The 25,073-nt window shown below is 54.1% G+C and overlaps 8 protein-coding genes across 8 annotated transcripts; 3 read left to right on the forward strand and 5 right to left on the reverse strand.

The window, feature by feature from the left end:
- Positions 1–363: 363 nt before the first annotated feature.
- Positions 364–2,868, reverse strand: ASPACDRAFT_56565 (putative DNA ligase I; the record flags this gene model as incomplete). The annotated part of the gene is made up of 1 exon (XM_020203143.1): positions 364–2,868. One exon carries the CDS (start codon positions 2,866–2,868, stop codon positions 364–366), a length of 2,505 nt encoding a protein of 834 aa, XP_020061514.1.
- Positions 2,869–3,069: 201 nt separating this feature from the next.
- On the forward strand, positions 3,070–6,266 carry ASPACDRAFT_1878204 (RINT-1 family protein). Its single transcript, XM_020198130.1, has 5 exons — positions 3,070–3,272; positions 3,356–3,603; positions 3,660–3,965; positions 4,027–4,171; positions 4,230–6,266. Exons 1-5 carry the CDS (start codon positions 3,123–3,125, stop codon positions 5,889–5,891), a joined length of 2,511 nt encoding a protein of 836 aa, XP_020061515.1. The 5' UTR covers positions 3,070–3,122; the 3' UTR covers positions 5,892–6,266.
- Positions 6,220–7,994, reverse strand: ASPACDRAFT_20641 (pyridoxal phosphate-dependent decarboxylase family protein; the record flags this gene model as incomplete). The annotated part of the gene is made up of 2 exons (XM_020198963.1): positions 6,220–7,821; positions 7,950–7,994. The coding sequence occupies 2 exons, from the start codon at positions 7,992–7,994 to the stop codon at positions 6,220–6,222; spliced, it is 1,647 nt and encodes a 548-aa protein (XP_020061516.1).
- Positions 7,995–8,400: 406 nt separating this feature from the next.
- ASPACDRAFT_74696 (uncharacterized protein) lies at positions 8,401–10,349 on the reverse strand. Its single transcript, XM_020204276.1, has one exon. It carries the CDS (start codon positions 10,298–10,300, stop codon positions 8,570–8,572), a length of 1,731 nt encoding a protein of 576 aa, XP_020061517.1. The 5' UTR covers positions 10,301–10,349; the 3' UTR covers positions 8,401–8,569.
- A 162-nt stretch (positions 10,350–10,511) lies between these two features.
- Positions 10,512–13,321, forward strand: ASPACDRAFT_74697 (Golgi transport complex subunit COG3). Its single transcript, XM_020204277.1, has 4 exons — positions 10,512–10,824; positions 10,890–11,229; positions 11,292–12,311; positions 12,366–13,321. The coding sequence occupies exons 1-4, from the start codon at positions 10,616–10,618 to the stop codon at positions 13,242–13,244; spliced, it is 2,448 nt and encodes an 815-aa protein (XP_020061518.1). The 5' UTR covers positions 10,512–10,615; the 3' UTR covers positions 13,245–13,321.
- A 295-nt stretch (positions 13,322–13,616) lies between these two features.
- On the forward strand, positions 13,617–15,574 carry ASPACDRAFT_74698 (T2 family ribonuclease). The gene is made up of 6 exons (XM_020204278.1): positions 13,617–13,994; positions 14,103–14,397; positions 14,454–14,646; positions 14,755–15,003; positions 15,092–15,189; positions 15,319–15,574. The coding sequence occupies exons 1-6, from the start codon at positions 13,666–13,668 to the stop codon at positions 15,460–15,462; spliced, it is 1,308 nt and encodes a 435-aa protein (XP_020061519.1). The 5' UTR covers positions 13,617–13,665; the 3' UTR covers positions 15,463–15,574.
- A 1,223-nt stretch (positions 15,575–16,797) lies between these two features.
- ASPACDRAFT_56570 (uncharacterized protein) lies at positions 16,798–17,558 on the reverse strand (the record flags this gene model as incomplete). The annotated part of the gene is made up of 2 exons (XM_020203144.1): positions 16,798–17,177; positions 17,258–17,558. 2 exons carry the CDS (start codon positions 17,556–17,558, stop codon positions 16,798–16,800), a joined length of 681 nt encoding a protein of 226 aa, XP_020061520.1.
- A 1,751-nt stretch (positions 17,559–19,309) lies between these two features.
- Positions 19,310–24,305, reverse strand: bck1 (putative MAP kinase kinase kinase (Bck1); the record flags this gene model as incomplete). Its single annotated transcript, XM_020200497.1, has 3 exons — positions 19,310–19,430; positions 19,495–21,295; positions 21,377–24,305. The coding sequence occupies 3 exons, from the start codon at positions 24,303–24,305 to the stop codon at positions 19,310–19,312; spliced, it is 4,851 nt and encodes a 1,616-aa protein (XP_020061521.1).
- Positions 24,306–25,073: the final 768 nt, after the last annotated feature.

Raw genomic sequence — 25,073 nt, forward strand, 5'->3', positions numbered from 1 at the left:
GGCGAGCTTTGCTTTGTTCGGGTTAGGGTGGTTTGGTGATCTACGCGCGCCCGTGGGCGGGCACGTGATGTTGGTTTTGCCTGGGGGGGTTTTTTTGGAGTATGTACTTCTGGAAAGGTGAAAGAGGAATTTTGGGATAGATTGCGGGCTTGGCTGGAGCTGTCGAGTATTTGTCCTAGCTAGGTATTATGGCTGTTTATATTGGGGAGGTTGGGGGGAGTTTTGGTTGGAATTGCTCGTGTCTAGAGTACCGTACTCGTATATATTCATTCCCAAAACAGAAGGTCATCATCTCATCTACGCCAAATAGCTGGTTTGATATTCTAGGTCATGCCTATGTCGTATGTCGCCAAAGGTGGATCTCTACTCATCAGCATCGTCCGCTGGTGCGGGCGGCTCCCCCTCCAACCTACTCTTCTCAGACTGCTTCCGCCACAGATACGCCAAGTAGTCCGAGGTGGTCGCCTCGTCGATGGACTTGTCCTCGCGGACCTTGAGGAAGCGCGGGAACCGCAGACTGAGGCCGCGTTCCTCGCTCACCAGGCCGATGGCGGCCGGGTACGTCGGGCTGAGGGTGATGTCCGCGAAGGCCATCTCCCAGACTTCCTGCGGCTCGAACCAGACGTCCGGCGCGCCGTAGTACTCGACGTAGCTGGGCCGCGAGATCACGTTCGGCGACCCCTCGGCGTACCTGTCCTTGTTCGCCTGGTAGAACTTGTCGGTGAAGCCGGACATGCACTTGGTGACGGCCTCGAGGCCGCCTGTCTCCGGGTTGCGGACCGCGAGGAGGATCGGCGACCACCACTTCGCCTTGCGGCCGTTGCCGTGCCAGCCGGCGACGGGGATCAGGTCCAGCGTCTCCGAGGAGGTGCTGTAGTCCTTCTTGACCTTGAGCCAGGATTCCAGGCGCTTGTCGGGCTCGTAGGTCGACAGCAGGGCTTTGCGTCGTCCTCCGCCCGCTTTGGATGTCGAAGAGGATTTGGGGTCGGGTTTCTCGCCAGGGGCGGGGTCAATGGGCGGCGCGGTGGTACCGTTCGGCTCAAGGTCCGATTTGAGGACGTTGTCGAGCACCTTCACCATGATGCCTTCGCATTTGATGTCGGTGGCGCTTTTGAAGAAGTCGAGGACGGCCTCGGAATCGGCGGATGTGGCGTCGAGACTCTTGACCCAGGTGAACCGTTTGGGCACTTCAACAAATAGACTCCGTAGGAGCTCTCTACGCTCGCGGAATGAGCGATCCAGCAGTGGTTGTCCGTTCAGGTACATCAAGTCGAAAGCGAACAAGCACACATTCACTTTGATAGATCCTATGTCGACGTTCTTTTTCGCGCGGTTGGTGAGGATCTGGAAGGCTTGCAGATCCCCCGTGTCCTGATCGACTGCAACCACCTCGCCCTCCAAGATGAAGCTGGACACTCCTTCGCCCCGGATCTGGGGCACGAGAGACACGAGATCCGGGTACTTCTCGGTCATATTCTCCAGATGGCGAGAGAAGACGGACACCTTACCCGCCTCGTCGCAATGAACCTGGGCGCGTTGTCCGTCGTATTTGTACTCGCAGGCAAAGTCTCGCCCTTGTAGCTTGGTTAACATGTCTGATAGATCGCGCGTGATGCTGCCTAGCATCGGCCTGAGGGGAATGTGTAGTTGTAGTCCGCAGCGCACAAGGAGTTCCTCTGTCACGCCGCTTTCGAGGAGGCATGGTACAAGATCGTCATAGTTCGGATGTCTAGCATAGGATGCCTTGACAATTTCCTCTGCATTGCTGTAGACCTCGGCGAGTTCTTCTTTCTTCAAACGCGCCATATCTTGTTGAGGTTGGACAGCAAACTCAGCACCCTCTGGTTTGGAGTATAGAAAGGCTCGGGCCAGCGCAATAAGCATTGTCGTCTTGACAGCCCCGATGCGCAGATTCTGGACGAGTGTCCTGACAATGTATCGACTCTCTTCTGCACCACGAGCGTCCTGCAGTAGCTTTTCGACTATCCTCTGCTTGGCCTCCTGGCTTCCACTTCCTTTACTCAGGGCAATCTTCTTAAGAGCTTGGTACACGCCCTTGATCCTCAGTGGCTTGGGCTTCATCAAGGTGAAGCTCTGCCTCTTCTTGGCCTCGAAGGCCACGTCGCCTGCGTCGCCGTGCTTGTCGTAAAGCGACTTGAGACCCTGGCTGTTAAGACCATAAACCTTCTTCAAAGCCTTAGAGATCGAGGACCCGCCTAGGCCTAGCTCTATCTCATCGTACGGTGGTGAGATTGAATTCGTCGCAAGCCAGACTGCGGCAAGAACGCTCGAAGGGTCGCCCTCGATTAAGGCCCGAAGGAAGTTGACTAGAGTATCCACGATCTTGATACGGCTGGTTGTTGCGTTCGCAAGAACGAAAGCTCTGGTAAGAAGCGCGTATGTAGCGTCGCCTCCCTGCGCGGCCCAGTGCCCCTTCAGCTCCTGCGCATATTTGGCCGCGTCAAATGTGATGGGGCTCTGGTCGAATGGTACAGCCAGAGAAACTGTATCTTCTGTTCCCGTCGATGACTGAAGAGATAGTATGCCTTTACTTTGTCCAGTGATTGGTTTCAGGTCGGTAACCTCCGAGTCTAGAGGCGCCGGCGTAGGCTCGCTAGTGGGAGTATCGACCTGCGATGTTGGAGCGGCAATCTCTTGGTCCCACTCAGCCTGAAGCTTGCGAGCAAGAGCCTCGTCAGATAGAGTCTGTTCATCTGGGGTTTCAGTTTCAGCTGGAGTCTGCAATGCTTGCTGGGTCTTCTCCGCCTGCTTGCTGGCTTGACCTTGAAAGAATGAGGCTATGCTCCGGTTGCGCTGAGCGGAGGATTCGAGGTCATCCCTTTTACGCTTCTTCGCTGGACTGGCCATCACTTAAACCGAGGACAAAGGTCTTGTCAAGCAGAAGCCATTGAGTTTGAGGTGCTGCGACGTGCTTCATAGTGTCTTGAGCTACGGGAGGGAAACGATGACGTTAGTTGGACGGAACGGGCAGCGGGAAGTCCAGAGCTTCCCGCCGCTAATTCTCCGTTGGAGACACCGTAGCGGCCGTCCACTTTGCGACTCCACGCTGTACTTTTTCCCCCGCCAACTTCTCCAAAAAACAATATCTCACTTCGCGAACAATGGCCACTTCTGCATCTGCCTTGTCATCGCATGAGAGGACAAGAGTGGAGGATTACTTGAACGATAAACTCCAGGTTTCTGCTGATCTAGAGAGCCTCGACTCCTTGTTGTCAAGTCTACGATCCCAGCATGAGCTGCAACGCAAGCAGGTACATTGCCTAGCCCCTTTGCTTCAACGGCCATACTATACTTCACCTTGCCTTTTACTATGCTGACGTAGGACTCAAAATAGCTAGCCGAAGCACAAGAAGCTCTCTCCAATGCCACCAAGGCCTCCAACGACCACGCCGAAGCCACTCGCCAGCGAGCCGAAGCATTCAACGTGCAGCAAGAGGATATTGACAGGCGCCTGAAAACAATCACTGGATCCGACTCCAGCGATGACGCGGCCAAACGGTTCGAGGCTAGTATCGAAAAGCTGCGGAGGCTTGAGATTTCTAGGGGCTACATGGCTGTGTTGAAGGAAGCGGAGGAGTTAAGGTGGGGAAATAGCTTCAAGTTGCCTTCTGTGCTTCGATTGCTAAAACTGGATACAGCCAGCAAACCATGAAGGACACCGGAAGTGATCCCAGGTTGGCGATTCAATCATATACTCGGCTTCGCAACATCTCTCGATCATTGCACGAGGCCCAGCCGGCAGCAGAAGGGGCCGCCCCTCACTTGGTCGATTATGTGGGGAAGTTGGTTTCGGCGCTTAGAGAGCAAATGAAGAGCCATTTCTCGCAGCGGCTCCAAGGAACGATGGACCGCATGAAGTGGCCTTCGAAGGACTTGCAGTTCCCGGATGATGTTCAATTGGAGTGGAGGGAGAACGTCGGATTGCTCCTCGACTTGCAGATACCGTACGCCTTCATTGAATTCTTGTTGCAGAAAGCACTTAATGCTCTAACACAAATGATACAGGGAGCTTACTGGCCGCGCTTCTTTGCCCGAGCATCACTGCGCTGAGCCCTCGGTGCTGTTGCCGCTCGAGGTGATGGTGCATCCGCTAGAACTTCGGTTTAAGTACCACTTCAGCGGGGATAAGCCGACGAACAGGCTTGACAAGGTACCGTACTATACCGTGCAACTCCCGTGCTGAATGCCATGAGTCTAAAGAGTCGCAGCCGGAATACTTTTTAGCTCATATCACGGACCTGATGAACAACTTCGGGAGTTTCTTCGCCTCGTTCTTGCAGCCTATATTCGATGAAAAGGCGAAACAGGTCGGAACCGACCTCGAGTGGAACTTCTATAATGCCTCTCATGCCTTTATCACAGCACTCTTGCCTGTGTTGCGGAACAAGATAGCCACCTTCATGCCTCAAATATCGACACATCCACAACTCCTGAGCCATTTCGTGCATGAATTGATGACTTTCGACGGCGAGGTTCGCGAATCCTGGAATTATCTACCGGACCCCTACGTCACTGGGGACTGGAAAGGTGTGACGTGGGAGGTCCTGACCAAGCAGGGTTGGTTTGATCGCTGGCTACAGGTTGAGAAAGACTTCGCGCTAGCTCGCTACAAAGAGATCGTGGATGCACCAGACAGCGGTCATATTGACTACGATGGTGTTGAGCTCTCGTCAACGAAACCGACCAAGGCCGCGATCCGTGTCAATGACCTCCTCGAAACAATCACCGAGCGCTACCAGCATTTATCGTCGTTTAGTCAGAAGCTTCGCTTCCTTATCGACATCCAGATCACCATCTTCGACCAATTTCACGAACGCCTACAGTCGGCTTTGGAGGCCTACCTCGCCATGACCTCAGCTATCGGTCGGACCGTGCAGGGCTCGGACGGACAGGCCAGCGTCGAAGGCGTGGCTGGACTTGAGCGACTTTGCAGGGTCTTTGGAAGCGCGGAGTGGCTGGAGAAGAAGATGGAAGACTGGAGCAACGAAGTATTCTTTGTGGAGCTCTGGACGGAGCTCCAAGAGCGCGTCAGGCTGAATAAGGACGGGGGCAAGAACGTGGCGGGCTCAATGTCCATCGCAGACGTTGCATCGCGCACTTCCCAGGCTGTGAACAACAACAACAACAACCACCACCACCACCACGACGATCAAGGCACAGCCTCCGAAGGCGCCCTATTCGACGAGACTGCTTCCGCATACCGTCGTCTTCGACTCCGCTCCGAGTCGATTATCACATCCACGCTAACATCAAATGTGCGCTCCGCTCTGAAGCCTTATTCCCGCGTTTCTACCTGGACAACCCTGGCAACCACAACGCCGGCTCCCAACGGCGCTCCTCTGCCGCCCACATCCGACCTAGCCCCTGTCCTGCGTACCATTTCCGCAGAGCTATCCTTCCTCTCCCGAGCCCTGGGGTTCGCCCCCTTGCGCCGGATTACCCGGCAGGTTCTTCTCGCGATTCAGACGTTTATGTGGACCAGCATCCTGATGAGGAACACGTTCTCAGCTTCTGGGGCTCTGCAATTCATTAGCGACATGGACCACCTCGGCAGTGTGGTTGACGTCGCTTTAGGCGCGGCGAGCCAGCCTGGCGGCTCCAAGAAAGTGCTGAAGAAGTTAAGCGAGGCGCTTCTACTGCTCGGGCTGAGTACGACGGAGCCAACAGCTCTGGATGGTGCCACAGACCCGAGCGAGGATGAGCCCACGGAAGCGGGCCCCCGCGCTCAAGCCGGACTCTGGGAGGTCGAAAAACGGCTTTTCAAGGACAACGAGAGCGCAAGAGAAGTTCTAGCCGAGCTTGGAATCGACTCGTTGACGGAAGCGGAGGCTAGAAGTGTCTTGGAGCGGCGAGCCGAGATTGGTAACTAGTGCTTGAGCATAAGAGGGGGCCTTTTTGTGCATATTGCGGGCCGGTGAAGTACTTGAACTCATAAGATATCCATTGAACGTATTTTGACCCTATTGACAAGCGTCTTGCGACGACATTATAATTTCTATGTTCTATTCTATTAGTTTTTGTTTTGTTTGTCTTCCCTTCTAAGCCTCACGCCAGTGTACAGCCACTCTGAAAGAAATATACCAACCAGACTGTAGAATGTTGCACTCAGAATACAGTCGGACTGACCCGCCCAGAGAGAAATGGGATTTATCAACGATGCACGACAAGCCCATGATCCCAGCGGCACCCGGCACGGCTCTAGCGACCCTGGGCCTTCAACTTCTCGACAATGGCGGGGCCGACCTCCTCAATGGCCCTGAGCAGCGCCTCGACCGTCTCCTTCGTGGTCTGCACGTTGACCACGCAGCGGAAGAACTTGCCGTCACCGACGGCATCCTCATCGCCACTGGGCGGGGCGAAGTCGACCATGAACCCTTTGTGGACGATCGCATGCGTCACCTGCTCCGTGACCTTGCTGTTGGCCTTGGCCCTCTCGGCCTCGGCTTCAGCCGTCGTCGTCGTCGTCGCCGGCGCGCGCGGGTAGACCATCTGCCGCTGGGGCGCGTAGTAGAAGCAGACCTGCAGGCACGGGGTGGGGTTCTCGCTGACGAGAATGAAGTTGTGGTTGTGCTGGACCAGGGTGGCGAGGTGGGCGGCGACGGCGCAGGCGGAGTCGATCTGGCGCTCGTAGCCGGCAGAGCCGTAGTAAGTCCAGCCCAGGAAGAGCTTGAGGGAGTCGGCGCGGCGGCCGCACTGCAGGGTCAGGTCGGCCAGGTCCCAGACCTCGGGGGAGTCTATTTCCGCTTCTTCTTCTTCCTCCGAGGAACTTTCCGACGACTCGGCCGTCGTGTCCGGGTTGTGGAAGAGGTAGCCGGCGGGGAGGGTGTTGGCGCGGTGGAAGCGGCGGAGGTCGGCGGCCAGAAGGAAGGAGCAGGTGACGGGGACGCCCAGCATCTTGTGCGGGTTGATGGCGATGCTGTCGGCGAGCTCGGCGCCGGCGAGCTTGTGGCGCTGCGCCGCCGAGAAGATGAAGGAGCCCCCCCACGAGCCGTCGACGTGCAGCCAGAGCTTGTATCGCTTGCAGAGGGCTGCGATCGCGGCGAACGGGTCGAACGACCCCAGCACGGTCGTGCCGGCCGTCGCGTTGACGTAGAACGGGGTCCGGCCCTCGGCCAGCGCCTGCTGGATCAGCCGCTCCAGCTCCGCCGGGATCATCCGCCCCTGCTTGTCGACTGGCACCGCCCACACCGCGCTGCTGCCCAGCCCCAGCATCTGCGCCGCCTTCTCGATGCTGTAGTGCCCGTGCGCACTCGTGAACAGCACGAACCGGTGCCCCCCGTTGCCCTCGCGCTTCGTCTCCGGGTACAGGTTATTGCGCGCGATCACGATCGAGGTCGTGTTGGACGCCGACCCGCCCTGCACGGAGATGCCGCCGGCGCGCGGGCCCGTGAGCCCGAACAGCGCCGCCAGACGCTGTCCCGTGTACTTCTCGATGACCGTGAGGGCCGGCGAGACCTGGTAGACGTGGACGTTCGTGTTGAGGGCCGCGAGGATGAGCTCCGACGCGACGCCGGGCGCATTGGTCGAGGCGTACAGCTTGTCGAGGAACCCCTGGTGCCAGGTGTTGACCGAGTAGCGGAGCACCTGCCGGAGAACGTCCACCAGACCATCTTGACCCGTGCCTTCCTGCGGCAGGCTCAGCTGGAGCAACCGCTGCAGTTCCTCCGGTCTTTTGTGCTCGACTAGCGATGTGCCATTTTCGTTGTCGTCGTTCGGGGAAAGGGATTTGTTGGAGGCGAGAGGGTCCAAATCCGCGCTGCGGATGAAGGGGATCAGGAGGTCTTCGACTGCGCTCAGGAGCTGAAGTAGATGCGATCAATGGTTAGTCTTGATTGATTGACGAATAGTAAGGTAGGCATGTCGATGATCTACTCCCCGCTGGAATGCGACAATGGGACGAGAAGTGGACGAAGGAACTCATGACTCACGCTCTTGACCTCCTCCGCGCGATCTGCTGGCGATAAAGCAGCCATTGATGTGTGAGCGTATCAAGCCTGAGACTAGAATGTGTTGCTATATCGGCTTCAAACGAAGCTAAGGGTTGCCCGCAATTTAAAAAAACTTGAAGGTCAATTAATCGGAAATTCGTGGAGCCAAGCAGCGCCGCTCAAATGGGGACCGTTTGCGGATCCACAGACAGTCCCGGAATGGCGACAAATCCCGGGTTTTTGACATCATGGATGGATCCGCCGTCCCCGAGACAGACTCTGGGGGTTTTCTGCGGAGTTGTGACAGGCAGGGTAGCTTAGATCGGGCGAGTCCTCTGGATGGAGTAGGATTGGGACTGTTGTTGTTACTAGTTAGTACTTATCTTTGTTACTTATCTGCTGCAGATGTTGGTTTATTTATTGGTGTAACCTCGGCTCCATGACTCCTGTTCTGCACTGCACATTGACACAAAAGAAAAATACCTCAAAATATCGATAGCTTCACACCTGCTTGCTTTTCCCAACCGAAGCCCACAGAACTAACTACCTAATAATGTACAATTTAGATGACCGCTTTTTGCCACCCGTGGTTATTTCACATATTGCAACGAAACAGTAAACTATACCCCAGAATAGATCGCCGAGATGTGTCGTCCACACTCAACCCGTTGTTCCATGTTCACCGTGCGACGACCGACCTTCCCCTTGTGACGAGGCATTATCTGAAGCCGTGCATCCTGCTTCTCAGCTTCTTTCTTGCCCTCAGCAGGCGCATTGATGTAGATCGGCTTGGACGAGTTGCTACGCCTGCCAGTGCCGAGCTGGAAGTGCTCGTTGCCGCCCCACCAAAGGACATCGTAGCCCCAGGCATTCGTTTCATCCAAGGAATCCGTAGAAGCTGCGTCCATCTGCGTGTTGTTGTCCATCACTGCCGACACATGTGTCGTACCTACGGAGATATCACGCATGCGGATGGGGGCGAGTCCCTTCAGGCGCTCATCGTATTCGAACAGCCCACTCAAGGGTTTCACCTTTGTAAGGGAGTCTTGGATATGAGTCCATTTACCGTTACCCAGTGCACCCCAAATCCCCCGTCCACACGTCCAGACATCAGCCGTGACACGGCCCAGGTCGCGGACAGTGGAAGGGTTCTCATTCGAACCTAGTACCCGCTGTGCATCCACAGCGATGAAGCTATTGGCGCCTCCGGCGGCAATCCGAGTGGCCTTGGGGAGGTATGGGCCCCGATAGAGTCTCCTGATCGGCACCATGATGGGCGCATCGCAGTACGGGAATGACGGGTCGAATTCCATCCCCAACTGACCGAAAGAGTTATCACCGAAGGCATACACATTGCCGTGGTCGTCGAGGGCCATCGAGTGATAGTCGCCGGCCGCAACCTGGATGATCTTGGATCCCTTCAGGGCGCTGACCTCGTGGCACATGTCCACCGGTCCCTTGGGGCGATTCGCCCACTTCAACCCCGATACACCAAGCTGGCCGAAGGAAGGATAGTTTTCCGATGAAGAGGCAACCGAGAAGACGCGGCCTGAGCTGGTAAGAAGCAGTGCGTGATCGATTCCGCCGGTGACAGCGGTCACCCTTTCACCCATCCTCAGGCTGGGTTGCAGCTTGCGATAGCTCACACTAGCCGATCCAGACCAGAAAGGCACCCAGGAGCCCTCACTGGGCTTGTGGCCTCCTAGTTGGTCTTCCTTGGCAATGGGGATCGAATAGACAGTGCCATCCGATGACAAAGTAATGAGGCGGTCATTGGACATGCAGAGCGAGGTGAGGTTCTTGCCAGTCAGGGTCGTCGTAGGCTTGAAGTCGGTCTCCGAAAAGCCCTTGCCCCATTGCACCAAATCGCCATTCTCAGTGATGGCCGCGCCGGACGTCTCGCCAAGCCTGAGGTCTCTCAGGACCTGGCCGTCGAAGTACGAAAACCTCCGCGGAGTCTTCACTACTGAGTCTTTCGATCTTGGGTCGACTACTTTGTAGGCATTGTTGCCCCAGACATAGACACCGGGACTCTTGACACTCCGTTTCTTCTGCACAAATTGCGAGCCGAAGTCCTGGGTGGCGTTTGTGAGATCCTTCACATGTTCTACTGGGGTCTCAAGTTCATTGCCCTTGGACGTGGCGTACTCATAGCCCAGGTATCCAGCAGTACCTAAGGTTGCCACACCCAGCGAGTTCCGAAACCAGTGAGAGGAAGATCCCTGGTTGTCGCCACTGCTGGCATAAAATCGCCGCCAAGGAGCTCCCACAGCTCGACTGTTCCTCGCTAAGCGGCGAGAAGCTTGAATGGCGAGGCTGGTCGCCGATTGCCGTCCCCGAGGTGTCCACATGATGTTCAAAAAACCTAGAATAGGTTCATACAGTCAGAGTTGCTCAGATTGACTGGTCTGTGCTTATGATAAGAACTCAAAGGCAAAGCTCCAAAAGATTAATTGTGAATGGTCGTTGCGTCAGATACCGTAAGCGGAAGGTGGCGGCAGAATAGCGCCGCATTGAAGCCACGGAGGTTGCGGCGTGTTTACAAACACTATGTGCGAAACGGCTCGCGGGATGCTGACCGGACTGCCTGCTGCTTGAATTGAGGGCCTAGAACCAGGCACCAGGACAATTATATATTTCTGAGCAGTCTCATCTAGTAAGAGACAATGCGCCAACAAGCTGCGGGTCAGCGAAGTCGTCGCCAGACTGCCCCGTCTGGACCGCCGATGGATATCAAGGCCAAGGTGATGGATGAGCACGAGACCATTCCGGATGGTCTGGAATCTTTCATCGATGTTAAAAATGAGCTGGAATTTGCGCAATGGTATAATGATATTGAGGGTAGTCTGCTCGAAGCCAGCTACGATGAGTATCAGTAAGTCGCGCAACAAGCCGCCGCCGACAAAGCCCCTGATACATGCTGACCTGTCTTTCTTTCAGAGCATGTTTACAGGAGCTCCAGTTATCCAAGACCCACCTAGATTCCTTGTTATCGGACACATCATCGACCCTTAATCTTCTCACGAACCTGTCCAATGACTTCAAAGCCGTGGAGTCGCAGACTTCCAATTTCCAGAAGCAGTGCGAAGGGCTTCTCTCCGCGCAGAAGCACGATCTGGAACTCGCCACGGACATCCAGGATAATCTGCAGTACTATGAATTTCTCGATCCCGCTTCAAGGCGGCTTAACGCTCCGGGTGCTGGAAATACTGTGCGCGGGCAAGAGTTCTCGGATATGCTCAGACGACTCGATGAGTGCTTGGACTACATGGAGGTACATGTGAGTACATATGGCGTCATGGTCTTGTTATATCACCGCGTTAATCAGTATTGCTTGTCCAGACCGACCAAAAAGAGGCCAGCGTGTACCGCTCCAGGTATCGACTCCTGATGACTCGAGCCCTCACTCTCATTCGAACACACTTTGTCACTTCCCTGCGCGATATTTATGCCGATGCCTCCAAGAAGATTGCCGACAAACAGCTCAATGAGACAACGATGTCCACCTTGCTGTATGCGAAGTTCCGGGTCGGCGCACCGGAGCTGAAACAGATTGGCCTCGAGATCCAGAAACGCGCCGTGCCTCCGTTGGACCCCGACCAAGGCACGGAAGCCGAATATCAGAGCCTTCTCAACGAGCTTCACGCCAACTATGCAGCGACTCGCGGGAAACTGATGATTCCGCTGGTCCGCAAAAATCTCAGCGACATCGCGCAGTCGCCTACCTCATCACAGGACCTGGTTTCTTTCGCTCGTGCGAGCATTAGCTACATCCGCGGGGTCTGCTTGGACGAGTTTGAACTATGGGGGGAGTGGTTCCATGGCCAGGGTGGGCTCTATGACTTCCTCGAAACCATCTGCGAACCTTTGTATGATCACCTCCAGCCCAGGATCATTCATGAAGACAAGATAGTCAAGCTTTGCCAGCTTTGCACGCTGCTGCAAACCCGATACCTATTCGATCAGGATGAGGAGTTGGAGCAACCTCTGGACGCCAACCAACTCGACTTCACCACTCTAATTCAACCTGCTCTGGAAGACGTTCAAACTCGCCTCGTCTTCCGTGCTCAAGCTTTCCTCCGCGACGAGATTGAACGGTACAAGCCCCGTCCCGAAGACCTGGATTATCCAGCACGCAACCGGCAATTCTCAATCTCGGTCACGGAGGGCCAAATCTCCGGCCGCAAGATTGCTTCCGAGCCCATTGTCAACATCCAAAAGCCCACGAAACACATCGAAGATAGCACAGATGCAGACCCGGATGCAAAGTGGGATCTTGAGACTCCAAATGCCTTTAGTGGGTGGTATCCGACCCTCCGTAAAGCCATCTGGCTCCTGAGCCGCATTTACCGGCTTGTCAATGTAAGTCCTCGTTCTTTATGAATCATCCAGGCCAACCTACTCATAAATGTTCAGTCGACTGTCTTCGACGATCTCGCCCATCAAATCGTCCACCAAACCACCCTCTCCCTCCACTACGCCAGCACTCTAATCCCCCCCTCTACTACTACAAACAATCCCAAACCCGCAACTCCTACTCCCCCAACTCGTCTAGAGACCCACCGCCAACTCTTCCTAATGAGTCATCTCCTCATCCTTAAACAACAAATTGTCGCCTTCGACATCGAATACGTCGCCCCGGAAACCTCTTTAGACTTCTCTGGTCTAACGCACACCTTCTGGGAGCTTCGCGAAGAGCGCGGCGGCCTTTTCAACCCGCGCAATCTCGTCCGCCTGGTCGGCCATGGCCTCCTGCCCCGCGTGGTCGAGAATATGTTAGACGCGAAAGTCGAATTGGATGGCCGTCTCCGGACCGTGATCAACGACTTTATCAATGGATTTGCCGGCACAATGACCGCATCACTGCCTGCGAAGTTCGTGGCCACCGCCGCCGCTCAGAGACAGGCAGCGGAGGAGTGGATCTATCCGACGTGTCGGAACATCGAAACTGAGGTGCTGGGGCTGAGGCGCGTGTTGGGGGAGTACCTGGATGATCTGCGGATGCGGGAGACGTTGGTCGGGGCGGTTCAAGATCGGGTAATCCAGATTTACGAGGAGTTTTGGGAGAGGTTTGTCGCCGAGGAGAGACGAAGCGGATCAATGGCTGCAGGAGCGAGAGGGAAAGGGAAGGGGAAGGGACGTGAGGACGATGTCTGGGATGTGGATACTTTTGCGGAGTGGTGTGAGGGTGTCTTTCGAGTGGGTATCTCGGGGGTAAATGATGACGATGATGCTGTTGGTGATGGAAATGCTTCGAGTCGGACAGGGAGCCTGGACTCACTGCAAAATCAATAGTCCGAAGGAGACTTGAAGTTGTAAATAGTTATACTCTTTCTTGGCACATAGTACGATCACCCGCCACCATTCTTATCATGAACTATACAAGACAAATGCGATTACAGTACAGCAGTTCCAGTTATCAGGTGACCAGCGCGATAAGAAACTCTTATCGGAGGATCGGCGGCGGAGGCGGAGTGACCAGTCAGACAAACCAGTCAGACAAACCAGCCACAGGTCATGGGGTACAAGCACGTGCAGAACCCGGGGGGAGCTTCGAGTCTCCTTCGCCTCGCCTCATTATTGACTTCTTGCTCCTTTCTGTCCTCTCTGCATTGCATCCTTATCCTTTATTCTTACCGATTTCCTTACTCTCATACTTAGTGTTGACCAACTTTAGTCCCAGTTCGAGGCCTAGTCAAGTGCCTCAGCACAGCCAATGTTTATCTCCGATAGCAGCACCCGAGCTATCGGGTCCACCGCCAGCTCTATGAGAGATACGCTCCTGCAGCGTCTCCCCGGACCCCAGCAGGTCCTGAAAGCCATCACGGGCACACTCGGGGTCTCCTCTCTCTCGGGATCAGATTACTCGACCTCAGAATCGACATTTCAGCATTGCCCGGCTGCCGAATTGAGCTGCAAGACACGGTACCATGGCCAGGATACCTGCTGCTTCAACTACCCGGGGGGTCAGATGCTACAGACGCAATTCTGGGATGCTGACCCCGCCATTGGACCGGAGACTGCCTGGACAATTCATGGTCTCTGGTGAGTTTATTCTCTGTTTATCAAACGATTGCGAGAGCCTGTAATTCTCTTATTCAACATTTCAATAACCCGCCGGACTGACCCATATCCCCCCCTGCTCCTACATAGGCCGGACCACTGCAACGGCGGATTCGACCAGTACTGTGACTCGAAGCGGAAGTATAGCAACATCTCGCTGATCTTGGTGGATGCCGGTCGTGGAGACTTGCTCGACTACATGAGCACATACTGGAAAGACTTCCGCGGCGACGACCCGAACCTCTGGGAACACGAGTGGAATAAGCACGGTACCTGCGTGAGCAGCCTTGAGACACACTGCTACACGGAGTATATTCCTCAGCAGGAGGTTGTCGACTACTTCGATAAGACAGCCGATCTGTACCGAGAGCTACCTACCTATGAGGTGAGCAGCTCCCCCCACCAATGTAAACACCACACACTGACGAGCCGGAACTACAGACCCTGGCCAAAGCCAACATCCTCCCCTCCTACACGAAAACCTACACCCGTCGCGAAATTGAAGATGTGCTGTCACAGTCGCACGGTGCAGAGGTCACAATCCGTTGTCGTCATGGGTCTCTGAACGAAGTATGGTACTACTTCAATGTCGCAGGCCCTCTTGTATCGGGGAAGTTCGTTCCCTCGGACCCAGGTGAGCATCCAGCAGCACGCCACTACCTCTCCCCGCCTCGCGCATGCCACATCCCCTTGCTTCGCTTTGGGATCACATTCATACTAACCAGACTATAATCTAAATCAGACGGACAAATCTCCAACTGCCCGGCCAGTGGCATCCGCTACCAGCCTAAAACCCCACACCACGGCCACGAGCCCACGAAAACAACCACTCACAATCCCTCAGAGCCCACCTCACCCCCCGGCGCCCCTTTCCAGGGCCGGGGCAACCTAATGATCTCAACAATGGGCCAGAAGAGAGGGTGTATTATCAGCCGCGGGGCGTGGTTCTCCTCGGGCACGTGTGCAACCTTTACTGCCAAGAAGACGTCAGGTAAACCACTCCCTTCCCTTTCCACGCTCAAGATTTTCCTGTTTCGTCATCTGGTGGAGCAATTTATTGAACAGAGAATTTGGATTAGATGATCTCTTTACCCTCCACTCCAGCAAGGGCAACTGCGGCTTTGCCAAGGACATCTTCACCTGCGGTGGTGCCGTGCACAAAGCACAGGAATTCAGCGTAAGCACACACCCTCCCCCTTCTTTTCGCCCGAGATAACCCGCTCGCCGCCCCTACACAACCTTCCAAATCACACAACGGTGTTCGAGTCATAGGTTCACTGACATTGTACAAACTTTAAATCTCCAGGTCGACGATGGCAAGCTCGCATACAACGGCAACTCCACTTTCTTCGCCGACAAGGCTCCCAAGGGGCCCACGAAGAGCAAGGTCTTCGCCTCGCAGGAGGATCATCAGATTGAGTTGGTGATCACATGGAGGCCAGATTACTGAGTTGATGGTTTAATGCTTTCATTTTTCTGTTTGGGTCTGCTTGAGTATGGGTTGAGTTCCATTCCTTTCGTTCGCTGTGTGTATCGCATATGCATGATATCATAGATAGATTTATACAATCATATATATATGTCTAGATGTGTGCGTTCATTGGGAAATCATGTATTGCTGGCTATCTACCACAATACACCTAGAGTGATCGTCGCAAACTGAACAAAGCATGCCACTTCATTGTGTATCTCTTTGGAATGGATGGAAATCGAGCCGCTTGTACGCAGTAGCCTATCCACGCTGGAGACTTCTACCTTGAAGCTTTTATCGCTAGGATTATGAAGACTCCTTCAATTGTTTCGAAAGCATCCCATCCACCTTGGTGCTTCGGTAAAGCGTAACAATGATACCTATGGGGTTCTGGGCTTGAATCCCGGCTCGGATACTCCTACAAAGCTTGACGCTTCATTTTCCATATAATTTTGCATGAAGAGTTGATTTTCTTGTCGAAGTCAAGTAACATGATTTAGAGGGCTCTAGGATGACTAGGCAAAGAATAGAGGGTTGATGCGGGCTACCCTGGAAGCTGGGTTTATGTGATCTTGTTTCTTGGATCGCTGGGAATTTTAGGAGCAGTCAGGTGCTCCATTTGTCAATGAGATTATAGTGAGATGTGGTTTCTCAAGCCAAGCTGAATATTCTGGTTATATGAAGGTATACCGATTATACCTGTAAACAAATCATGAAGGGTTTGATTGGTTGACTCCACCTATAGTTTTTACTGGGGTTATACTAACACCGCAGATACACATATAACTTTACCATTTCTTTCAAAGCTAGATAAAGTTAGCACGCCAGGGTGCATGCTGTAACTGGCGCTCAGCGGCTCATAGCTGGCAGAAGTGAGCCTGAGATCACTACTACCACTATATACCTAAAGGTTAGTCATTGCGGATGGAAGAATCGTAGCTATACTGCTTCAGTAATCAACTCCTTGCACAGCATATCAGAGTACTGGATTGTTGTTTACATGGTAGACATAGAATCCACCATTAACGGCATAGCGTACGCTGTGTGAGCACAGATGTCTGGAAAGATCTCTTTCAAGAACCTATACATGGCCTCAGTAGTTATAGTTTAACCAGTAACTCTAGCAGAGAAAGGTATGTTTAAGGAGAGCTGCACTAGTCTTTCATTAAAATCCTGTTCAATAGAAAAATGAAGTGCCTCAAATGCACATAGATACATGTCTCCTGAATCCCTATTTCTCACCCACCCATCCTCGGAATTACATATCAAGCATTAGACCACAAAGTCAGCAGGTGCTTTCTAGACGTGATTTACTCAAAGCAACAATCCACGCTGGATATCCCCCGGTCCCGACAGGGGAAGCTGGTTGAGCTCGACGTCCTGCACCCGCGCGGCGGCGGCAACGACGTCCAGCCCCAGCAAAAAGAACAGCAGCTCCAGCCCGGGGTAGCGCTTGATGGCGAAGCCGACGTAGTCGAGGTTGAGGTGGCGGGCGTGGTTGTAGACCGTCTGGAAGCGGCCGGCCAGCCACCACAGGTCGAAGACATCGTGGGGCTCGCTGCGGGTGGCGGCCGCGCGCAGCTTGCCCTTGAAGATAGCGAAGGCGGGCAAGTGCTGCACCAGGCCCACGCCCATGCGTTCGCCGCGCACGAGGGTGAGGCGCGGGTAGCAGTGGCACATGGTGTAGTGCGAGCCTGGACGTCGGGCTTAAGCATTGGGGATAGGGGTGGGGGTGGGGGATTTGAAGGGGGTGTTTTGTGGCAGGGGGACTTACCTCGGAAGCGCTCGCAGAAGATTTCGACCAGCACCGGTTCGCCCTGGTTGGCGCTGTCACTCCAGACCAAAGCGACGTAGTCCTCGCGGTTGCGGGGAATCACGGTGAAGTTGCTGACGCCGTCCACCAAGGCGAGGATCTCGGGCTTGGTCGCGGACACCAGGCAGTCAATGTCGCTCGTCTCGCGTCGGCTGCCGAGCAGGGTGCAGGCGTAGCCGCCAAAATGGCCGTATTTGACGCCCGCGCTGGACAGGGCCGTGTGGAGGGCAATCGCGGCGTCGTTGAGACGCTCCTGACGCATGGTGCTGGTGTCTGGCACTACTCTCAGTATGCGAGGCTGTCTGATATCAGCTGTGCAGCGTGTTACTTACGGTAAGGTGTGTAGGATGCGGTATGCAATGTATCTGCTGGATGACCGGGTGCTTCACAATAGATGCTCGTGCTCAGAGCAGTGCCAAGGTCAAAGACTGAAGACTTGCAAGACAAGAATCAAGTCAGAGAAGAGAGAGAGAGAAAGAAAATGTGTGTAAGAGAGCGTACATATGCTTGTGTAAGTAAGAGATAGAAGCAACATCGTCGTGGAAACAAAGGGCAACTTGGTCGCCGGGGTATAAGAGCTCACAACACCTCAGGGCTCGGCATTCGTCGCAATTCCAAGTCCCAGGTTGCGCTGCCTCAGCGTGTTGCAAATTCAGTCCCCTGTGAAGGCTGCCACTCTTTGACCTTGCGGGTCAGTCCCTAGGACTGCTCTGAGGCCTGCTTCTTAGTGCAGCCCATTCACAGCTGCTCTGTGGTGCACTTGTTCTTTTAGTCATCCACTGACTTAGTCTGCTATATGGGGAGGGTAAACATGATAGCCAATGACTGCATCTAGAGACAGACAGCCAATATCAACCTGGCATAAGACGGTCTCGCAGCCATGGCTCTCAACACCTTGCAAGAGATTAGACATGTTCATTTTATTGATACAGATACTCACCAGGGCCACTTGAATAGAGTAACATCAGATTCACAGTTCATTTCGTTACCAGCGCGAGACCTGGCAAAGAGACTCATTTTCATGAGCCTACGTGAGTGGAAATACACCGAGTGCAGCTAGTCGATACTAACAGAGAAACGGAGCGGTTCCAATAAGCCACAGAGCACGTGATCTACACACGCCCTCACATCAGACAACTATACACACCCCAGCAGCAGTATAGGTTAGTACAAATACACTCAAAAAGAAATACAAGAATCCCCAAGCAGATCCGCTCACTTTACCACCCGCCAACAAGCAATCTCAATCCACCACCACATCCCAAATCCTCTCCGACCTCCATCTGGAAGTCAGCCAGCAGTACCTAACCTAGACTTCCCAGCATCAGCGCAGAACCTCCTCCGGACCGGCGACAGAGTACGAGCTCTACCGTGCCTTCCTGCTAAAAACAACCCACCCGCTTCATGCGAGTCCTTCTCGTGCCGGGCAACCATGAATTCTACGGCGAGACTGTGGCGGAGGTCTGGTCTCTCCGCCAGCAGCAGCAGCAGCAGCAGCAGCAGCAGGCCGCGGAGAACATTCCAGTGCTCGTGGCGCTTTGCGTTTGTGACGGAGCTTCTGCCGCATTTCAGGAAGGAGGTCGATGTCTGGGTCTTTGGGCATACGCACTTCAATACTGACTTTACTGGGGAGAAGGTACGGGTGGTCAGTAAACAGCGTGGTTCAGTCAGTCATACCATTGCTTCCATGGTTTACAGATGCCACCCCTAGGACGGACTGATATACTGACAGTAAAGTCTGCTATACCTTGCGACCCTGTGGTCTGCATCCTCAAAATATATATATGTACACAATGGATGAAAAGAACATTCGGCAGAGTGGTCTGCACACTTAACAACACTTCCTCTGTATGCACATTATGTCGCAAAGTCCAAGTTACGAAAGCGGGAGAGGGGGGGTATGAGCACAAGAAGAGAAGAACAATGCAGGGGACAAGGGCTAACGGGCTAATGATAACACGCTAAAATGGGAATTTGCACTACTACATTGCTTTTTGGTGTTTTGGTTCCCTTTCAAAGGACATGCCGGATCTTGGCATAGAGTTCCGTGTCGAGAAAGTTGTACTTGGGATCAGGCTCGCAGAATGGATGACGAGTCAGAAGAGTCTCCGCCGTGGGACGATCAAGGGAATCCCTGGTTGAGAGTCATATTAGCATATCAACACGAAAGCAAATAGGGTGAGAGGAAAAAAACTTACACAGTGAAGCAGTCGTACATAAAGGCGAGCGCGGCGGGACTGATGTTCATGGATACGTCCTCCGGGATAGGAGGTGCCTGACTCAGACTACCCAGTTTGAAAATGGCACCAATCGCCTCTTCCTTACTCCATGGCCGGCGGCCAGCGAACATCTCCAACACCACACAGCCAAGGGACCAAATATCCACTTTGGCACTGTACCCCATGCCTTGGGACTGAATGACTTCAGGCGCCATCCAGAATACTGACCCTTGCATGGAATTCGTCGAATCGTTGCCATAAATGTTGTCCGTCTTCTTCGAGATGCCAAAGTCGGAGATCTTGCATGTTCCGTCAAGATCAAGAAGGATGTTGTCGGCCTTCAGATCACGGTGTAGAATGCCCTGATCATGAAGGTATGCCAGTCCGCTCAACGTCTGATGCGTGAGAGACTTGACCACACTTTCTTCGAATTTACCATGCTTTCGGAGACAGCTGCCAATGGAGCCACCAGAAATATACTCGAGATAGATGGAGATAGATAGATCGCCTCGTTCGCAGCCGAGATACTGTACAATGTTCGGATGTTCCAGGTGCTGCATGGTATCGATCTCTTGGTCCATCGCAGCGACCATCTCCTTGATTCGGTCCGTATCTTGCCCTGCGATGCGAGGATTGACCTCCACCTGCTTCACAGCCAAGACCTCACCATTGTCGGCATTCATGCCGAGGTACACTCGGCCGTAGGTTCCCTTGCCGATCAACTGACCGCGAATGATCCGGAAGGTGGGCTGCCGTTGAGGGATGTTACCAGAGGGTGCATGGGTTTGGGGAATAGGGTCAAGCTGGCTCAACCGGCTGCCAGGCTTCGGGCTGATCTGCATAATCTTGGCGCCGAACATCTTGGTGCTCTTGCGACGAAGAATGTCACCCGATCGTTGATTGCCGGTGGACGAGGTCACACTTTTGTTCCTGCTAGCTCGGTTGGCTCCCTTAGCCACTTCTCGAATAGACTTCATTCGAGTAAGTCCACCCCCGGAGCGGCTTACATTCCGCCGCGCAACAGCACCTGGCTCTGGGGGTCTGACAGGTGGTTCGCTGGGAATGTTGACAGGGGCCGAAGGATGTGGGATGGCGTAAGACGGACCGTCTGGTTTTTCCTCGTGGCCCAATTCGTTCTCCGCCGCCATCTTGCTTGCTGGTGATGATGGTGGGGACATGCCCTGTCCATCCAGATAAGGAGTGTCAAGGTCAATGTCAGGGAAGAAGTCATCGAGATGATCGATAACGCCCTCGACAGGAGGTCTGCTGGCCCAGATGTCGCCTCGGGCAAACGAATCTCTGCGTGGGGGCCGTTCATCTTCCGGCGAAGCAGTCATATCAGAGTGATATGCTTCCGGAGCGCTTGAATCGCCGCTAGACGCTAAGAAAGTGTCACGAGTAGCACTCGGAGACCGAAAGCTCACAGAGAGTCCTTTGCGTAGTCTACTTTCGGTGTTCAAGGTAAGAGACGGCTTTGCCGCTCTCTTTTGCGATTCGGGTGAGCTGGTCATTGACCCTTTCTCTGTCACAGGTGATTTGGTATTTGCCAATGGTATCGCAAAGAGACCATCATCGGAGTCATCGTCAGAATCATCCTGTGGCAAGGGCAAGCGCTGGAATGAAACTTTGGTTTCCTCAAAGTCGAATTCAGGTCCGTAGGATTTACGGGACTGCAGACCCGGCCTAGGTTCCGGGGGCGAAGTGTTGCCCTTGGTTTGTGACGGCACACTGTGTGCCGTTGGTGTGGCTTGACTATCCTGGTATGTTCCCTTCACCTCGTCTATTGCTAGATGTCAGCGACAGAACCACATATACGTCGTCATCTGAAAGGTTGCCGTACAAAGGCACCAAAAGGGCTTACCTGAATGATTTGTGGCGGGACTGCTTCCCACATTCATAGTTGGGCTGAAAGAGCCCGCTGCTGGTGGTACTGATGGCATGGGTGTTCCAATAGCGCTAGTGATCCTTCCAACACTAGCTAGAGCGGCTCCAAGACCGTGTGACTGCGCAGGAACTTGAACACGAGGACGATCAATGTCCCGTTTCCTTAGAGAATTAACCTTCGTGAGAGTACTTGATTCATGTGGTGCAGTCGGGGGTTTGCGGAGTGGCACCAATGGTTCAGATTTCTTGTCCTCATAAGGCGATATGCGGGGAGAGTCAAAATCAATAACACCTTCGCGCCTATAGCCGGTTTCGCCGTAGGCATCCTTCCTCGGTTGCGGCATAGGCGGGACCTTCGAGATGCGATAGGCTCGCTGTTTCCGCTCGACCTCGCGCATATGCTCCTCATGACGAGCTAATAAATCCGCCTTTTCAGCGTCAGCTGGTCCACCGTCCGCAGCATGATCCACGGGAGAAGCTGCAATAGAAGCTTGCGACACGTCACGCGGAAGTTTCGCAGAGGACACCTTCAGCTGTTGCCGTGAAGAAGGTACTTGTGGTGAGGTAGGCTTATTTTGAGTCTGAGGTGAGATCCTGTTCAAGGCATCTTCATCCAGTGGCTTTCTATGCACTTGATGGGCAGACGTTGGTGAAGCAGTCGCTTTGTCTGGGATAGAAACTCCCAGCCCCGCAAAGTGAGGGAATCCATTGGTAGCCAGTTGCATGTGCGATCCACGTACGAATAATTTGAGTGAGCCCAAAAAGTCCGACCTCGACCTCCGACATAGAGCCAGATTGGTGTCGTTCAAAGGTTCGTCATGTTCCGTTTGGCCGGGCTCGGTCAAGAAGATCTGGGCCGCAGTCCAGTCCGATATCCCAAGGCTCTGACAGATTGCAGAACGCAGCGTCTCAACAGAATCCATTTCGGTGATATCCACCAACCGATAATTCCAGCCATCCAGAGTAACGAAAGTCCACTTCTTGGCCTTCTGCGTTTTTTGGCGCAAGACCAGGCGTTCATGATCCGACATGGATGCAGACGATGGGCGTTCACCCAGCGACATATCGCTAGTACTGAAGTTTGGCTTCGCATAAGGGAGGTGGGCACCATTCTGGCGTGTATTGACAGGGCTCGTTGGCGACTCGAGGAACTGTTCTTCAGGAGAGGGGTGAGTGGAGTCACTTCCTTTGGTTCGCTTCTTGAAAAAGTTCAGAAGACCTGTTCGGTGATCCTTCGGGTATGATGAGGGGGTCTCTCCGCCAGAGTGGCGATTATAGGATTCTTGGGGAGAAGGGCGTACTCCGTTGTCCTGTCTGTAAGACTCATAATACCGACGCCCAGTTAGGGAGTCTGCGCTGTTCCCACGAGAGTGTTCAAATTTGACACTCAAATCACCGGTCGATGAGGATGGCCCCGTTTGTGCAAGGGTGGCATGCTGTGTTGCCGGACTGCCGCTCTTAGGGCTGTCCTCATAGGGCCGAATGGGAGCTTGGAAAGTCCCACCATCGCTGGACATTGAAGGACTCTGTCTTTGGTGTTCCCCACCGATGCTAGACAGAACCGCCCTAGAATAGTCTGACCGCGGCCACATAGTGCCGGTCTCATTATTACCGAGTTCGGATGATGTGGGGTCATGGCTGGCGGGTATGGGCGTGGTGAAAGAGCGCATCTGTGTACTCTGCCTCTGATTATGGACCAGCTGGGATGCCTTGAATTTGGGACTGTTTGCGACACTTCCTGAGAACGGGCCGGCCGAGCGGGGCTCATGGGTCACCTTCGGGGAGGCTTCGTGCCCTCCGTCAAAAATAGCGTTGGGATGAGAATCTCGACGCCTCTGCATCAAGTAGTCCGCATCATAGCTGCCATCCTCGTGGATTTGGCGAATCAATTTTCGCATGCGTTTACCCTCCTCGCGTTCGCGAGTCTGATCCCAGCCTGAGCCGCTCAACTCGCATTCCTTTGCGAGCTGAGGATAAACGACGTTGTGCATCTTACCCAGGTTCGGCCGGCCATTGAAGCCATGTCCCAACTCCAGGAAGTCGGCGCCCTCGATTTCTAGTGCCCTAAAGGTTTCTTGCCAGTCCTTCGAAAAGCCATTTCTCGCAAGCCATAGGAGAACTCGATCGAGTGGCCATTGAACGGCCGCTTCGTTGGGAGACATGCCCCCGAGCAGAGTGCTGCTATTATTATGACGATGACTAGGCGACTTCGTAAGTTCATTAGTCGGCGCAGGCTGCAGTACTTGATTCTGGGAGGCTGTGGTCGGAAATCCCGACGCCATTGGTTCGTGAGAGCCGTCATTGACTGCTAATGCCGAAGGGAGAGTACGCGAAGACGGTGTGGAAGGTACATTTGGGTCCCGTTTGTACGTGGATGACTCCCCGATGGGATATTCATACGTCTGGGCAGAGGGGAGTCGCTGTCGTTCGACAGATGGCATGGTTCCTGGATTCTCGTAGGTCGGAGCAGAATGCACATCAAACGGTGGTATTCCGACACCCGGTCCGAAGGAGCCCGGTTGCGGGACGTAAGTTGCAGAGGTTCGGGTATCAGTGGAGGAAGGTATCGAGAGGGCAGTGGGACGACCGTAGGGCGATTGGTTTGTAGGGACCATAGGAGGGGGCGGCGGGGGAGGTAAGAAACCTTGGGATAGTGCCTGCCTGGCCCAGGTCTGTTGCTGCCAGCCTAACGTATTTTGGTGTTGCAGCTGAGGATTGGTGAGTTTGGATGCACCGTATCCTGCTCCAGGAGGTGGTCCAGGGGGCGGAGGAGGCATGACATTCTGGGATTGGGTTGGGGCGTATCGAGGCGGCGGTGGCGGTAGAGGTATCATATGCGCCTGGGAGGGCTGCGTCGCCGAAGGAGGAGGGACCGGGATGTATTGCTGCTGCCGTTGGCCATCCATGCTGACGGTGCTTGGGTATCACCGTTGCGAAGAAGCGATCTTGATCGGATGCCGAATCGCAGATAGTCTGCACCGAGAATTCTAAGAAGTTCTACTACTTGTTCGGAAGTCCCTCTCAAGAAAGCGAGATTATGCACGTCACTGAGGCCGAGAAATATAGATCATCAGCGATCAATGATGGAGGAAAGTCCGCATTCTCAATGCTCCCAGAAAGCCCGGTAATGACCCTAAGCGATTTCGACCAGGTCGCACAGGGAACACGAAGTACTGGCGAGGTATTCAGGGGAGGGCAGATAAAGGAGACGGACGCGAGGTATCTCGATGCACGATTGTAATCATGCGCAGCTAGCCTCCAAATCGGGTACGTAAGCAGAATCGGCAGGTATCTGCGGCCATCGGCTTCGATAGATCGAATCTCGTGAGGTTGCGGGCGGGCGGGCAGAATCGTGCGCACGTTGTTGTGAGTCGAGTAGGCAGCACGATCCTTGTGTGGGTAACGAACTATATTTCAAGAGAGATGAAGAAGTTAGAATTAAGCGACAGCTCCAGAAATTGAAAATTTGCGATGATCCGCCCCCCCTGATAATAGGTCTGTCATTAGTTGAAGGGGGAGGAGGGGGGGAGAAAGGGAAAGGGCAGGAAAGGACGATACCGCGGAAGATTGGCGCGGGAAGCTAAAAAACATACCACTAGCAATTTGAAAGAGATTAGTTTCCCACGTTTAAATTAAATGCCACTAGTTGCTCATTAGAACGGTTCCTTGAGATA

The sequence above is a fragment of the Aspergillus aculeatus genome (genome assembly GCF_001890905.1).
Source record: "Aspergillus aculeatus ATCC 16872 unplaced genomic scaffold ASPACscaffold_1, whole genome shotgun sequence".
Taxonomy (NCBI): domain Eukaryota; kingdom Fungi; phylum Ascomycota; class Eurotiomycetes; order Eurotiales; family Aspergillaceae; genus Aspergillus; species Aspergillus aculeatus.